This window comes from Argiope bruennichi, chromosome 1 (assembly GCF_947563725.1).
Source record: "Argiope bruennichi chromosome 1, qqArgBrue1.1, whole genome shotgun sequence".
NCBI lineage: Eukaryota > Metazoa > Arthropoda > Arachnida > Araneae > Araneidae > Argiope > Argiope bruennichi.
The window spans coordinates 85,699,660-85,715,024 of record NC_079151.1 but is presented as its reverse complement, the minus strand read 5'-3'; the positions used below and the strand labels follow the sequence as shown (position 1 = coordinate 85,715,024).

General features: G+C 28.3%; 1 protein-coding gene across 1 annotated transcript in view; it reads right to left on the bottom strand.

The window, feature by feature from the left end:
- The window catches only part of LOC129968966 (uncharacterized), a 106,086-nt gene extending 101,098 nt beyond the window's left edge, over nucleotides 1–4,988 (bottom strand). The window contains exon 1 of the mRNA XM_056083349.1: nucleotides 4,720–4,988. Within this exon, the coding sequence (XP_055939324.1) occupies nucleotides 4,720–4,822 (103 nt within the window). The 5' untranslated portion in view covers nucleotides 4,823–4,988. The remainder of the gene's footprint in view (nucleotides 1–4,719) is intronic.
- Between the last annotated feature and the right edge of the window lie 10,377 nt (nucleotides 4,989–15,365).

Below are 15,365 nucleotides of genomic sequence, written 5' to 3'. Positions count from 1 at the left end.
AGAATGACCACAGTTTTTTAAGGAGACAGCGACAATGATACGAATTAATTTAGAGGAGCTTGATTTAAAAAAAATAAAATGAACTAAATAACGCTGAAGAGGAGCAAATCTTGCATCAAACAATGAAGTTTTTTGTAAAAACTGGGAAATCATCTATTTAAAACTATCCTTTTTTAACTTTTGAAAATTTTAAATAAATCAGCGAGAATGGCTTCCACGAAACTTCCACGACATACTCTCCAATAAAGATCTTATTTTTCTTCCGTCGGATAAAATTGTGTTCTTTGGGTAAGATCACGAATGCCTTGCATTGCATGGTTAACAATATTTATGAAATATGCAGGAAAATTATGGAAAAGTGGAAAATTGTAGAATATTCAAAAAAGTGAAACAAGTGTTTATTTCCTTAACTGTTTCAATTAGGCATATACTTACTAGTTCAAAGCTTCATAAAAAGTGATACCCAAATGTATGAATATTCTTCGACTTCTTCATAGGAAGGTAATAAAAAGTAATAAAAATGTAATTTTTATATGCCCCCCATAGCTAAAAAGTGTCAATGAGTAAAATGCTTTTCTTGCATTCATCTATAAAGATACTAAAAGTTTTGTACTTCTATCTGTAAAATTTGCTTAGAAATTAAAAGTCAAATTTATTGATTTAGACTATTTATCCACACCTCTAACCGGTGTGCAAACGAGGTTTCTTTTGTAATTTTCAGAGATAATATGCATATCATGAAAGATTATTATTAAAGAAAGGAACAGAACCAGAAAACCATAACTCATTTATAAAATGTCAATAAATTTTAGAAAAGGTTCGATAATATGTTAATTGAAGTGCTTAAAAACTTGATCAAAACGAACACTTGCGATATTTATACAAAATTCTATTCTTTTATACTGCGCATATGGGATCGAGTTATCACTTCTACCATAAAAACAGGCATTTGGGATTTGTTGGCAAAGATGGAGAGCGGTACTGACATAGGCAATTCATCCCTTTGTTCAGATATAATACCAAACAAAACTGAATGTAATGGTCACCATTTAGAACATTGTTGTATAAAATTTAGCCAATAAAGAATTTAGATAAAGGCTATACCTCACATATTTAAAGAAAATTGCTGCTGATGATATACCTTTTGTACGAAGAATAGATTTTCGCCCTTTCAAAAGAGTTAGTTTTAAAGATTAATGGTTTCATTTAAATTAACGCAACATCTGCCTTCCAAATTGGATTTCTCAAAAAGGAAGGGTAACTTTACTGTAGTTGTCTATAAAAGTGTTGTAAAAGTCATGGACTCCACGAATGCTCTATGAATGCCAGTTACTACGTTGGAATCATTTCTACACTTTTGGTTTTGGAATATGGAGTTCTGGATTAACTGTTCGTACACCAATATGAAAATAACTGAAAAATTAGCGAAAATACCGATTTCTATATCACTGTGCATCCTTCGCCTCGCCCACTCTGTTCTCACGGAGAAAATCAAAAACTTGTAGCTTGTAATCTCAGAACAGCTCTGTAAAGCACTCCTTAGAAGGATCCGGGAATATAGGCGTAGATGCAGTATTTAGAGAAGTACATTTTATAATTTCTACGCATGTAAATTTAAAAAACGATGTTTATATCCTACAACTGGGCTAGCATTGCTAATATATACGCTTCAAATCGTCAGCCTAATTGAAGTTATAGAGTTCGCTTGCATATGAGCAGGCTTATAGATAAACTTCCTCTGAATGGATTAAGTTCAAATTTTGAAACAAATCTACAAATCGGGTCGTTGGTCCATACGCTAAGTTTCAACCATCTACCCTAAAGTTTTTGAGATATCATGTTCAGAGACAGATAGATCGACAGACAGATAAAATGCCAAAAATGTGTTTTTCGAACCCAGGGAGTTCTAAAATGTGGAAATTCATGAAGCTCTCAAATGCGAATTTTTAGGCGATCTTTTTGAAAATTTTTCTCTATACTTCATATAAGAGGAAATACAAAGAGATCTCGGAAATATTTTTGTTTATGTATCAAGTTGCATAAAAGAGTCATTTTTTCATAAACATTTAAAATTAACCATACGAATTGACTAAATTTTACAGTCAGGATAATGCTAATAATTTTCTTGCGATGTAAATTTGTATTGAAATACTGATGATTAAATGGTTGTGCAATAACAAATAAAAATTTTCAAATAGCTTTATTATTTTAAATTTAATTGTGTATTTACATATTTTATTTAATGAAATTCCAAATGTCAGATTAATATGCTATGTTCTGTTATCTCCTCAACAAAATATTTCCTTAGAAGATACGCATCCATCGGTAGTGTTTATGAATGTTCTTAATAGTTCGTCTTCAGTTTGTTTTAATAATATCAGTTCTTTTCCTGTGATTTTTTTTTATTTATTTAAAATATTAAATTCATATTATTTATACTTGAAAGTCGCTACTATGCCCAAACCACAACGAAATCGCAACATCTAAAAAAGAATAGAAAAATTTTCAAATTAATTTTAAAATGTTCTTAAATTTTGAATTATTTTCTTAAACAGAATTATATAATTTCCTATATAAAATATATTGATCTGATTCATATCGGTTAAAATGTACAATATTGGTTAAATAGAACAGACAATATCCTAACGCATCATTAACCGATTATATTTGAAATTTATTAAAATTCTTAATTGGTGTTACATTTTAATTTGAATAATATTTTCCCCAACCTTATAAAACGAAAAGGACGCCAAAACATCAGAGATGCTAAAGATGACCAATGATTTTTTGGACTTTTATTTTAACAGCTACTTTGACTTAAATACTCATTAAAATATCGACAATTCGACTCGCAAGTCAAACAAGTCATTTCAATGCACGAGTTTCATTTGCTTACATTGTCTTTAATTTCAAGAAGACATAAATAACAAGTAATTATATCAATTCATACCCGCTGTATTAATTCAAAACATTTTTTCAAGAGAATTGGAACTGACCTATTTATGAGTAAGGCTGATCCCAATTCTCCTGCCTGATTGAGAATTTGTGAGTGACATTTAAAAACAATATAAAAAATAATACAATCAGATAATGAAAGAACGATAGATATTATATATTTTCAGACATTTGTTGCGATTCCCTTTGAATAATTCAGTTAACTTAAACGTGATTCTATTAGAAAGAGACTAAAAGTTTGAAAATTTGATAGAAAAATACATACACGAATTCCTGCTGATTTTCATCACCAAGAATTTTTTAACCTGTTATATCGAATATTATGCCATACCTTCTCTTTTTGAAATAACTAAAACAAAAGTTAATTCTTTAATTAATAGGTTAAGATTTTGCTTACATAAATAAGTCCACGAACATTCAAAGCGAGTATTTACTCAAACGGTGGTGATTCATCAGGTGGTTAGCTCAATGCTAAATATTATCAAAGAAGCCCTGCTTGTGATGAAGAAAATGGGAATCATTTATTTGTTATAACAGTCAATATATAAACAAAAATTCCCTATTAGTATTATATGTGGTGTAGATGCATCAAATGAAATATTCAAAATATATATAATTTATTGCTTGACTGATAACACAATTTATGATCTTTACTAAACAAGAATCAATGTTTGCTTAGAAATTCGTCTTTTCAATAAAAATCTGACACAATAGCACACTTTTAAGAATAAATTTGTTGATGAATGAAACAATTCAAGATTTAGAGGATTAAAGTATGAGTTGATATCAGAATACATACATATAAATGTGACTCTAAAAATCTACTATCACTAAGATATTTTTTTATATTATCACTTCTTTATTGTCCATTTGTACTGTTTTAAGTGATATTCAAGTATTTCTCTATGAAATAAATTTTTTTACGAAAAATTTTTTTAACCAACATATTTTGTTACTTTGATTGATTAGCATTCTACATATTACCATTATAGCTTTTGAGATTTTCAATATCATTGAAAAATTCTCAAATACTTCTTAAAACATCAAAAATTAATTTTAAAAATTAAATAAATGGAGTTGAAATCATGAAACAATTTCCTTGATTTTCCTATTTGCCTCCTTTCTTGTTATATACTTCATGAGAATGTGGGCACAACCTTATAATAGTCTATTATACTAAGCTATTTCTGCAAGGATGTGTTCTGTTGCTGCCTAATTTGAATTTTTTTTTTGTTGTTGTTGTTGTTTTATTATTTACAAAGCAACAAACACAAATAAACGCAATTTAAGTGCTTCGTGAAACTTAATACACTAAAAACTGTTGAAAGTCATATTTAGTGTAAAATATTAATTCAGTGAAGCATTTGAAATCATAATATGAATATTTTTCTATTAATTTATACTTTCATACATTATCAAATACAATTCGCTAAATATGAATGTTTTAAGACTTACAGTTTTAACCCAAAAAAGTCTGTATTCTAATTTCTTTTTGCCTCAAAATTCTATTTCTGTTTGCGTACATCGTTTTAATATATTTGGCCTAACTAGTTACTTAGATGAAAATTTTAATTTTATCTTTGTTTAAAAACTATTTTAATATTAAGTAATAATTTTTTGGCGCCTCAGAACCTCTTTTGCAGCCGATTTCACCCGAGTGATATCCAGAAATAATAGGTAAAAAAAAAAGTATCAAAATGGGCATATATAAACACAGAAACATGAATAAAAAAATGAAATCAGATATAATCGCTTGATACTCACTGGGGGATATCTGGTGCCCATACGGGGGTTGGGGAGAAGCCACGCCGAAGCAGCAGCTCCATAGCAACGACGTGGCCAACAACGAAGCGAAACCGAACAACATCACAAAACGGATGAGATCAAAAGATGCCGCTACTTTTTAGGGATACATGGCTAGATGCCTATGGAAGAGAACGGGAAACAGACGACAATAATATCCTGTATTGGGAAGGTGAGCATCGCTAAAGGGGGTCTTCCGCACAGAGGAGGACGCGCCCCTAGATATGTGGCTCCACTGCAGCGGTGAAGCCGACTGTAGGAATGTTCCTGGAGCAGCCGACAGGGGTCGCCCCTCAGGCCCTTCCCCATTGGTCGGCGAAAGCGAGAGTGGGGTCTATTGTTTCGGTTAGATTATCAGAAAAGCCGTTCTTTGTCTGAGATGGCTAATGAAAATGTTACGGTTTAATTAAGATGTGGGTGTCGAAGGGCAGGCTTTGGTGAATGGTGTACCAAAAAGAGCTATTTTGATTCTGTAGTGGGTATTAAGGATTGGGAATTATGATACAGAATAGGATAGGTGATTGTTGAAACTAAACTTTGTATTCTCCTTTAATTGAAGGTAATAGGTATCTTCATAATAAATATTTTAAGGAAATTTAAAATTTTATGGGGGAAAAATTTTAAATGTCTGATATTCAAAACTGAGATTTATTTATAAGCTTTTAATTCCCTGAGGGAAAAAAGGGTATAGTAGTTCATGTTCTAATCTACCTATCAGAACTGGTAGAAAACCATAAAAGCAAACAATGTTCTGATCTAATTGATTCCATGGAGATTTTCCTAGCTTGCCATAGTCGGGATACTTTTGAATATACATACATATAAACATATGCTTTAAAAGATCCTATATTCAAGCCCCTCCCTTCTCATATATTAACTTAACAGAAAATTTCTATTTTAATCTTAATAAATAGAAAGCATTTCAGTCTTTGTTCTATTAAATGGCTGAAAAAAATACAAGAGGAATTATTTCTGGAAGAATCAAACTAATTCTTAGTTTGTCAAAAGAATTATATGAACATGATATAAATCTTAGAATACTTAGTTTTTTTTTTTTTTTTGTTACGATCAAAAATAATTTTATCATTATGTAAGAAGTACATTTGCGAACATGAAAACTGAACATTTAAGAATGATTATTTAGTAAGAAAAGTAAAATAATATCAGTTTTAAATATTAAAATGGGTAAATAGAAAAAACATAATTTCAAAGCATTAAGTTCTCTATATTTTGAAATAACTGATGTATAATAATTATTTGCGGTGATATGGTATCACCATCTTGGTATTGAGACAGGAAGATCTAGGAACTCAGATACGACTGAAAAGCCGCTATATAATTGAGCATAGATATAAATAATGTAAATATAATGGACATTTAAGATACAGGGGGCATTTCATATCTGCTTGGAGACTTTTCATTGATATTACATTTGAAGAGGGAATGATGAAATATTAACAAAACAACAAATTAACGAAGGTAGTGGATGTTCAATCTTTAAAATTGAAATATAATAATTAGGTTATTAAACTATAAACAATCAATTAAATTTATTTTTAATGTTAATGAATATTTTATTGATTAGCCTTTTAAAATAATACAGGTTACTTATCGAAAGTTAATTGAGTGCTTTACTTACGTCACTAAAGGAAAAAAAGAAAGGTTGATTTAAAAAGGAGGCTAATTTGGTTGAATTTTTTGGTGAATACGCCATTTATTGTTGGTCAAATTGAGTTATATAAAACTTAAGTCACAAAGGGTAGAAGAAGGGTATAGAAGTCACAAAGGTTCCTTTTCTTGGAGTCATTAAGTACATTTATATTTCGCTTTCAGAAATACCAGGAAACCAACCAGAGCCAACTCCCCTCTCCTTGCTAAAGCGTGCATTGATTATCAAATTTCGAAAAGTGCTGCTTAAGAAAATGAATAACTGATGTAGTTTTTAAACTTTTCCTGTCCCACAGAAGACTGGAAAATAAAACTAGAGGCTAAAAACAATGATTATTCTTCTATGATCCTATTCCTCGGTCATGCCATGCCTTAATTTATTAAGTCACTGTTTAGCAACAAATTAAATGATATTCCCGTAGGAAATGAAAATAATAACGGCATACAAATCTTACATTTCAGCTAAATCCATATAAAACCTGCTTCAGAATATTCAAAGGAGGCGCAAAGAATTTTTCTTTCACAGCGGTCTTTAGGTAAATATGATATCCTTTTATTGCGTATTGCTGCCAGAATACAGTTATTTTCTTCCATGTCTTGTTCTTAATGAAAATCTAGGAATGAAAAGATTATTGTAGCTCAATACAATCATGGAGAAAAAGAAATTTATGACAGACTTTTTTTTAAAATTATCAAAAGAGCTGGAAAGAGTTTTTCTTAAATTTTGCATTCAAAAGAAAAGTTCGAAAGAAAATAAATTATAGATACTTTCTTTCCTATGTTACATATACGAAACTGCTACGAAACAATATTTCTTTCAACTCAATTAACCAGAAATACTGCCTTAGGATACGCAGACCTTAACTAATGCTGATTATGCGGTAACTCAGACAGCGGGAATAATTCAGCAACTTTTGCTTAGGCCATCAGTAAGTCAGCAGCAAGAGAAAATGGCTTTATTTTTATCTTAAAAAGTGCTTTCAAAAGCGGTGGGTGTCCACTTTGGATAAGATAAATAAGGCAGTAAATTCTCATTCTTTCTAGTTTAATGAGAAAAATTGAGGGAGGAAATATCATCCAGAAAATAAAAGTCTTTGTTGATGACTTTCTGGCGCTGTGCTTCTGATAATAATATTAATTTGTTATTTTTATCTAAAAAAGATTAAAAAGAATGAATGTGAGATATTCTGCTTTCTATAAAATAGGTTAGAACCTACTGCACCTCTACTTTTTCGTATATTTACACACTATAGACAGTTTTGTGTTTCACTTCATAGTATATATTGAAGAAATTCAGTACGTACTTCAAATTCCTTCCTTTTGATCTACTGGGTTCAAAATGCGTATAAATCTGATTTTGATATTAAAACTCACAAATCGAAAATCTTATATTATTGTATTGTTGAATTATCGTGTTCAAATTTACATCAAACAAACAACTGACCTACGGATTTAGTTCAAAATTTATTAGTTTTGGAATAAATCAATTAGTTTTGGAATAAAGATTATCTACTAACATTCACCATTCTTGCTTGTTTTTTTTTAAAGATCTGGTTTTCACATATCCACAATTTAATAGACAAATAAATATTCAGTCTATTAGTGGGTTTGTTCCGAAATTCGATACAGACCTGCAATTTTAGTAAAAAAATCATATATTATATGGCATGAAGCTAGATAGATGTGTTTTTGATTTATAGTCTTCATATACACTCAAATGGACATGAAGACAAACTTTTGTTAAATGGGATTTTGTCTAAAATCTCACAGAAATTTATATTCTTAGTATGAAGATTGCATACAAATTTCATCCGATTAATTTGTTCAGTCCTTTTCTTAACTAGGGAATTCGCAGTCATAATTTTAAAAAAGTTCCTGAATTTTTATAATAGCGACATCTAAAATGTAAGTATTCATCGATGGTGAATTTTTTTTTTTTTTTTTTTTTTGGCTTTTAGAATATTTTTTTTTATATATTGAGAAACCAAAAAATCATGATAAAAAGAAATTTTATGGATTGCATTTTTAAATGTAAAGGAATTAAAACAGGATTAATGAAATTGAAATTATAGTATGAAGCAGAGCAAAAAAACAATAATAGTTTACAGCCAAAGATTATAAATCGACAAAATCTGAACTCTCAGCAGAAAAATTCCATAACTTTTCCTAAATCTATTTCTGTGGATTTTAAAAGCGAATTTGATAATCTTGTCCAAGAAATATCAATAAATAGTTCTCTTCGTAAATGTCAAAAAAAATTTTAACGTGTATATGATATATTTTGTTCTTTACATACAGTGGCTCAAACAATTGAGTGTAAATTGATTATATTATCAGGTAAAAATAAGGTGTAATCTTAATTGTTTGAGCCACTGCATGTATAGATAATTATTTAACCAGTACAGTCTAAATGCGTTCTGGTACTATAGTACTTATATGATTACTTTCTTATCTTAGTATTATTTTATTCAAGCAAATTAATAAGTTTTTTTTAAAGTAAAATCACTTCATTATTAGAATTAATCTAATGGCAAAACTTATTTTTTAAAAACTGACATTTTAGTTGTGAAATTTTTGAAAACAAAAGATAATATTAATATGTTATATAATTAAATATGATTAGAAGATACTGAAGAGAGTCATACCTTCTTAGAGGACAAATCAATAAGGGCAATCCAAAACGATAGGCCTTCATTTTTTTGGAATGAAACTTATTTAGAAAGCATTTGAATTGCATAATATTATAACAGTCCAAAAGTCTTCAACTTCTTCAAAAATAATACAATCTTGAATTAAAATATTAGAAATCATAAAATTAGGCTTTTAAAGGAATATGAATAAATATATTTTTCTAACAGAAATATAAAAGAATAAATTAATTTAAAATCTATTGAATCCCAAATAAATGTTAGAATTCAAATGTTCAAAAAAAAAAGAATTTTATTTAAATGGATGTTGCCATTTTGGAAATTAAATAACAAACAAGAACATTAAGCAATCATTTTTCGAAATTAAAGCAAACGATAAATAAACTTTGAAGAAAAAAGTAAATTTAAAAGCAAACTATAATAAAATATTAAAATCTGAATTAGAAAAAGCCAGTAAATAACAAAGGAATTATCTATATCTATACTTATAATAAAGCTCAATGTGTGTGTGTGTGTGTGTGTGTGTGTGTGTGTGTGTGTGTGTGTGTGTGTGTGTGTGTGTGTGTGTTGGCGCTCTACAGGCCAGGTCATTTGACATATAGCAATCAAATTTGGTACATGTATAGCTTAGAGGTCGGGAATGTGCACCTGGGGTCCCTTTTTTTGAAATTTTAATTAGAATTTTTATTATTAATTAAAAACTAACTTTCCTGCCAAAAAAATCTTCCATTTTCACCACCACCAACTTTTCCGCCAAAAAAAATCTTCCATTTTCCCCACCGCCAAATGAGTAAGGCTTCAGTTTCTTTTTTCTCCCAATAGTAATGAGGCTAGGGTTAATATTTTTCGGCGGATTATTTTAAACGATTCTGTTTATTTTCTTAATGTTTGATGCATTTAAAATTAAGCATTGTTAATTAATCCATGTTTCAGATTCGTTCTGAAGTACTTTTGAATTAAAATAACACAGAATAAAGGAAATAATCTGCATAGCGTTACCCCAACTGGCATAGAAAAATTCACGCATTTGCGTTACCTAACTGGCGAAGAAAATTCACGCATGCGCATTGTTCTGATTGTTGTCATGACAACCACTTTCAACGGATGATTTAAATTATTTTTAGGTCCGTTGCATGCTTTTGTAAGTAAATTGTATTTATGTTAGTTATATATTTTTTGTATATGCTTATACTTTTAAGTACATCGTTTTTTAAGTAGTTTTTTATATTATTATATTAATTGCAGATTAATTATTTACACTTTAATTTAAAGCATAAATTCTACGAGGGGTAACAGAAAATTAGAGAGATATATATCACGTTATGTCTGAAGGCCTTTATAATATTATGAGTGAATTATATGACTATCAAAATTTGAAGTTTTAAAATATTTTGCTGAAGAATCTATTAAAGTTGGAATTGCATAAAATATTTAATTATTAAAATAATAACGAACATTAAGATTGGCGAACCGGCTGGTCGCCAAAAGCGGCTAGTAACCAATAAAATTTAACAAAAAAATAACATAATTTAGAATTCAACTATGTCACTTTTTCCTTTTAAGTCTTTCTAGTTCATACGACGACAATTTAACTGTCTATGAACATTTCAAATTTTCAGCATTTCAAATAATACATATCTACCAATTGTTAGATGAAAAAAAAAATATTTACTGGAATTCGGTAGCCTCTATATATTTTTATAAACATCCTCCAGTGCGTAATAAAACGATGGAGATAAGCAGAATAAATGAAGTTTCTCCTGTTTATTCGCCATATTAAATAATACATATGATAATATTTGGTATGGCGAATAAGATATTGACAGATATAGCATTAATTTCACTGACTCTTCTGTAAAAGATTTATGGAATTCAATTTATTTCTGAACAAACAGGTTTTTTATAGCGATTTTTCGTCCAGTTATTTAAGAAGTTAATGGAATCAATTGGTAAAATATGATCACATGTTTCAATATTATATCATCTAAACCATATTGATAAAAACTTTTTTAATATTTACTATATATATTGGAAAACTTGGAAAAAGAAATCGATAATCTTTAATAAGGTTTATTTTGTTCAAAGAAGAATATGTTGTAAATTTAAACATTATGCATTAATAAAGTAAATTAATATCTAGGAATAACTTAATATTATTACTAATTTTTTAAACTTATATTAATAACAATGAGTTAGGAAATACAGCAATAGCAAATATTTTTACAATCCATAAAAACAGAATTTTTTTTTCCTAAAATTTAATATTTATTCCAAAAAATTGTGTTTGAAATACCTCACAGTGCAATATGTTTTATATAATTCTCCTCCTATTGAAAGCATACAAGCTTAGAACAAAATAAACTTACATAAAAAGTATTGAAAACCAAAATTAAGCAATCCACTAATTGAACTAGACATCATGTTGAAATGAAAAAAAAACCATTTTCTTTTAAAACCAGATGGAATCAATTTCAGATCTTCTGTATTAGAGTGCAGAACATGACAAATAATTTACTTTCAAAAGATAAAAGATATGATATCTGGTTTAGATAAGTGAAATTTATGAATTATTCCATTCTGGTTCTCAAAACCTCGTATATATCTTTGGTACAATTTTTTCAATATGTATCCTATTTCAATGTGAAACTATTAAAATTTCAAAATTTTTATTAATTTGAAATTATATTAAAATTTCCAGTTATTAATTTTATTTCCCTCTCTGTATTTCATCATTGTTAAATCTAAGAAATAAATAAAACCTAACCAAATAATCATTTTCAAGGAATGAATAAATCAATTTTAAAAGAAATTAAATACTGCTTCTTAATTTCAATGCATGAAAATTCTTTGATTATTTTTCACAATTATTTGATTATAATTTCAGAGTTATGTGTGGCAATATTGAAATGTGTGAAGAATTCCACGTATCGAATTTAAAATGTTTACTCTTATTAAACTGAAATAAATTGTTTATAAAAAGAAGTGCAACTAAAAAAGATTTAATAAATACTTAACAAGATTTCCAGTCCAACATTTTTTTTTCTTGAAACATCTGTAAACGAACAAAATAGAGAAATGGTAAATAACATCAACTGAAGTACTGAGATGAACGAATATCTAAGATTTTCCGTACCGAATCAGCTTGAGGAGAAATTCTTTCAAAATAAAAAAACAACTTAAATGTTCTCCAAAAAAAATAATCCTTTTTTTTTTTTTGTAAAGAAAAGAATTGTAAGAACCTGTAATCGTTCTCGTAGGGAAAGTTTGTGTAATTTGAAGTGCTGCGTCGCTTTATTTAATGATCTGATCATTACTTTTTTTTTAATCTAAGAATTATTTGTGGTTTAAGAAACTAATTTCTTTCTTTCATTGTTGCCAGTTTAACTTTCACCCAATATCAAGACGATATTTTAATATATTCTAATGACCAAAATAATGGATTCTTTTAAAAATATTCTTGTTCTGAAGTGTTAGCACAATAAACAAAGTTTCACTATAGAACAAATAAACAAACAACAAAGCAAATAGAACAAAGTTTTACTAACAGAATATTATTTTGCAGTATTCACGTTCATTTTAAAGAGAAGCTTGAGCTAAATTATGAATTTTTGCAATACGAGAAAAAGATGTACAGTCAAAATTGAATTAAGATAATCTCAAGTTGTTAGCAGGTATTTGGGGAAATAATTTTGAATTTTTTCAATTTTAAAACGGTCCAGCCGTTTGGAAAGTTCATTAAATTCATTTGTTATCATATAGTGTGTGATTCTTGTTAAATGAGCCATCTCTAAGTATTAATCTCAACTGGGTTTTCTCCTAGGTTCCGTGAGAGATACTTGATTTGATATTTGATTTTGTGAGATATTTGGTGATTATTGGTCGGCAAAAATTAAATTAAATTTAATATTAATATTTTTCCTCGCTAAAGAATTTTTAAATTTTCAGATTCTAGTAGCCACATAATATGCTGTTTTAGAAAACCTTACACAGTTAAGTTCACTGTGCTACAAGTCTCCTTAATTTTCACTCGATTCATTGAATATTTTTATTTTTATCAGAAAATAATAAAACTTTAGTTAATTCAGTGAGATGCTTTCTGAATAAAAATATATCCATAAATATAAAATATAGAAAATATAATAATTCGGTATTTTACTGTTTTCACTACTACAAAATATATTTCAAATTTTATGCAATATCTTAAGAGATTCTCAATAAATAATTTAATATACTGCAACAAGGAAGCAGGACTTCAAACTAAAGACAATATATTTTTATAAGTTCAATAATGTTACAAAAAAGACTAACTGCTATAAAAATGGTCAAATTTATCATTATTAAATTTAAGCAATGGTCTGCATCTTTGCTTTCTTCTCAATTTAAAACTTAACTTTATCTACCATAGAATTAAAAAAAGACATGCTTCCAGCAGAAATTAAATAAGGAAAATAAACCGAATCTTCCTACCTTGATCATCAACAATGTATAAGATCCAATATAAAATATTTGCTGCGACAATGAAAACGATTTGAGTTTCCCTACAAAAAGGAAAATATACTTTTAAAAAATCGTTAAAAAGTAACAAAGACAAAAACTTTACACTTAATAATTTGATATTATTAAAAAAATGTACATTTTTAATTATAAAATTATGTGAAAATCACTTATGTATAGCATGTGCGGAAATTAGGATGGAATGTTCACTTATTTTGTAAATTATTTTTTTAGTATATATTTCAAAAATAAGCCAAAATTGCCAAAATTAAGCTTTAAAAAAGCTTTAAATCAAACAAAAATCCTGCTAAGTGCCAAAACACAGTCTCCTTTATTATTTTTGGAAACTGAAACGATTAACAAAACATTTATAAATATTTGTTGTACAGATTTGTTTGTTTCTGTAAATATGTTTGCGATTTATCAAATGCAAAACCTATTATGTATTTTGAATATTTCATGAGGAATTCAACATCAAAAAAATATATATATAACTAAAATATCAACAGCCTTAAAAAGTATTTGTTTCAACATTGCAAAAATATGACATCTTTAAGATTTCTGACTTCGTTTCTTTCTTTTTTTCTTTTGTGACATAAGCCAAATACTAAATAAATTTCGATCGGCAGCTGTGTTATATTTTAAAGGCTAACCAACGAGGTAAACTAGTTAGATAACTTAATTCACAGAGTAAAATAACAAACCAATGTAAAAGCTACAGTTTTATTTATCTTGTTTGTAGAATACTTTAAAAAAAAGGAAAGAAATTCTCAACACAAGAATCCTTTCTCTTTTAACACACAGTCACTTAAAAATCTTTAAATTTCTTTCCTCCATTTGTTTTTAAAGCTTACCAAAGGTACCACCACCACAGGAAAGCGTTCCTATTTACCAATCCAACGAAGAATATCTGCTTTAATATTTAAGCCTCCCTAGACGTGCTCTGAATCTCGAGAATCCTTGAGCTTTTTGGATGAGATTCACGTGAAATGTTAAAATCCTCTTTCGTATGAAGTTCAAAACAGGCTTTAAACAAAATGAAAGAGGGTGCATAGAATGAGCAAAAACTCGAATGAATGACATCGCGTCCGTGAAACTTTATAACGCATCCGTCTTTTCATAGGGAAACCTTTCCGGATTGGGCTTGCATTATTCAATACTTTGTTTACGTGACTATTGAAGGCAATGGGGAATAAATAATGTATCGAATTTTGTATTTCCAAGGACACTTAAAATGTATGATGATTTATGAATTATGGGAAGTAGAATGAATGGTTTTCAAGCATATACAGACACGCGTTGGTTGATTACCAAGAAAAATATCAGGATAGCTAATTTTAAAAGAATTTAAAATGATATCTCTCTTACATGGTACATAATTAATGAGTAATACAAAAATAATTCTACTTTTGAATTCATAATTCATCTGCCTTCTGAAAATATCTAAAATATTTCTTTTAATAAATGAGCAGGAATAAAAGTTCTTTAACTGATAATTTTATTCTTTTTCTTCATAATTATGTGAAAGACTCAATTTTAGCAAATTTTTAAACATTTTTGTTAAATCTATGACAATAGAGTGACGTAATACAACAAAGAAGAAATCAGAAAAAAATGGTTTTGGAAGCACCCTAAAAGCTTATATAGTTACAAAACGGAATAATATCTATAAGTAATTCAGTGAACTTCTATCTTAGCCACGTGAGTTTTTCGTTATTGGAGATCCACATGATATAATAAAAGTTACAGAAATCAGATATTGAGAAGCTTAAGAAAACTAGATTTTCATTCAACTCG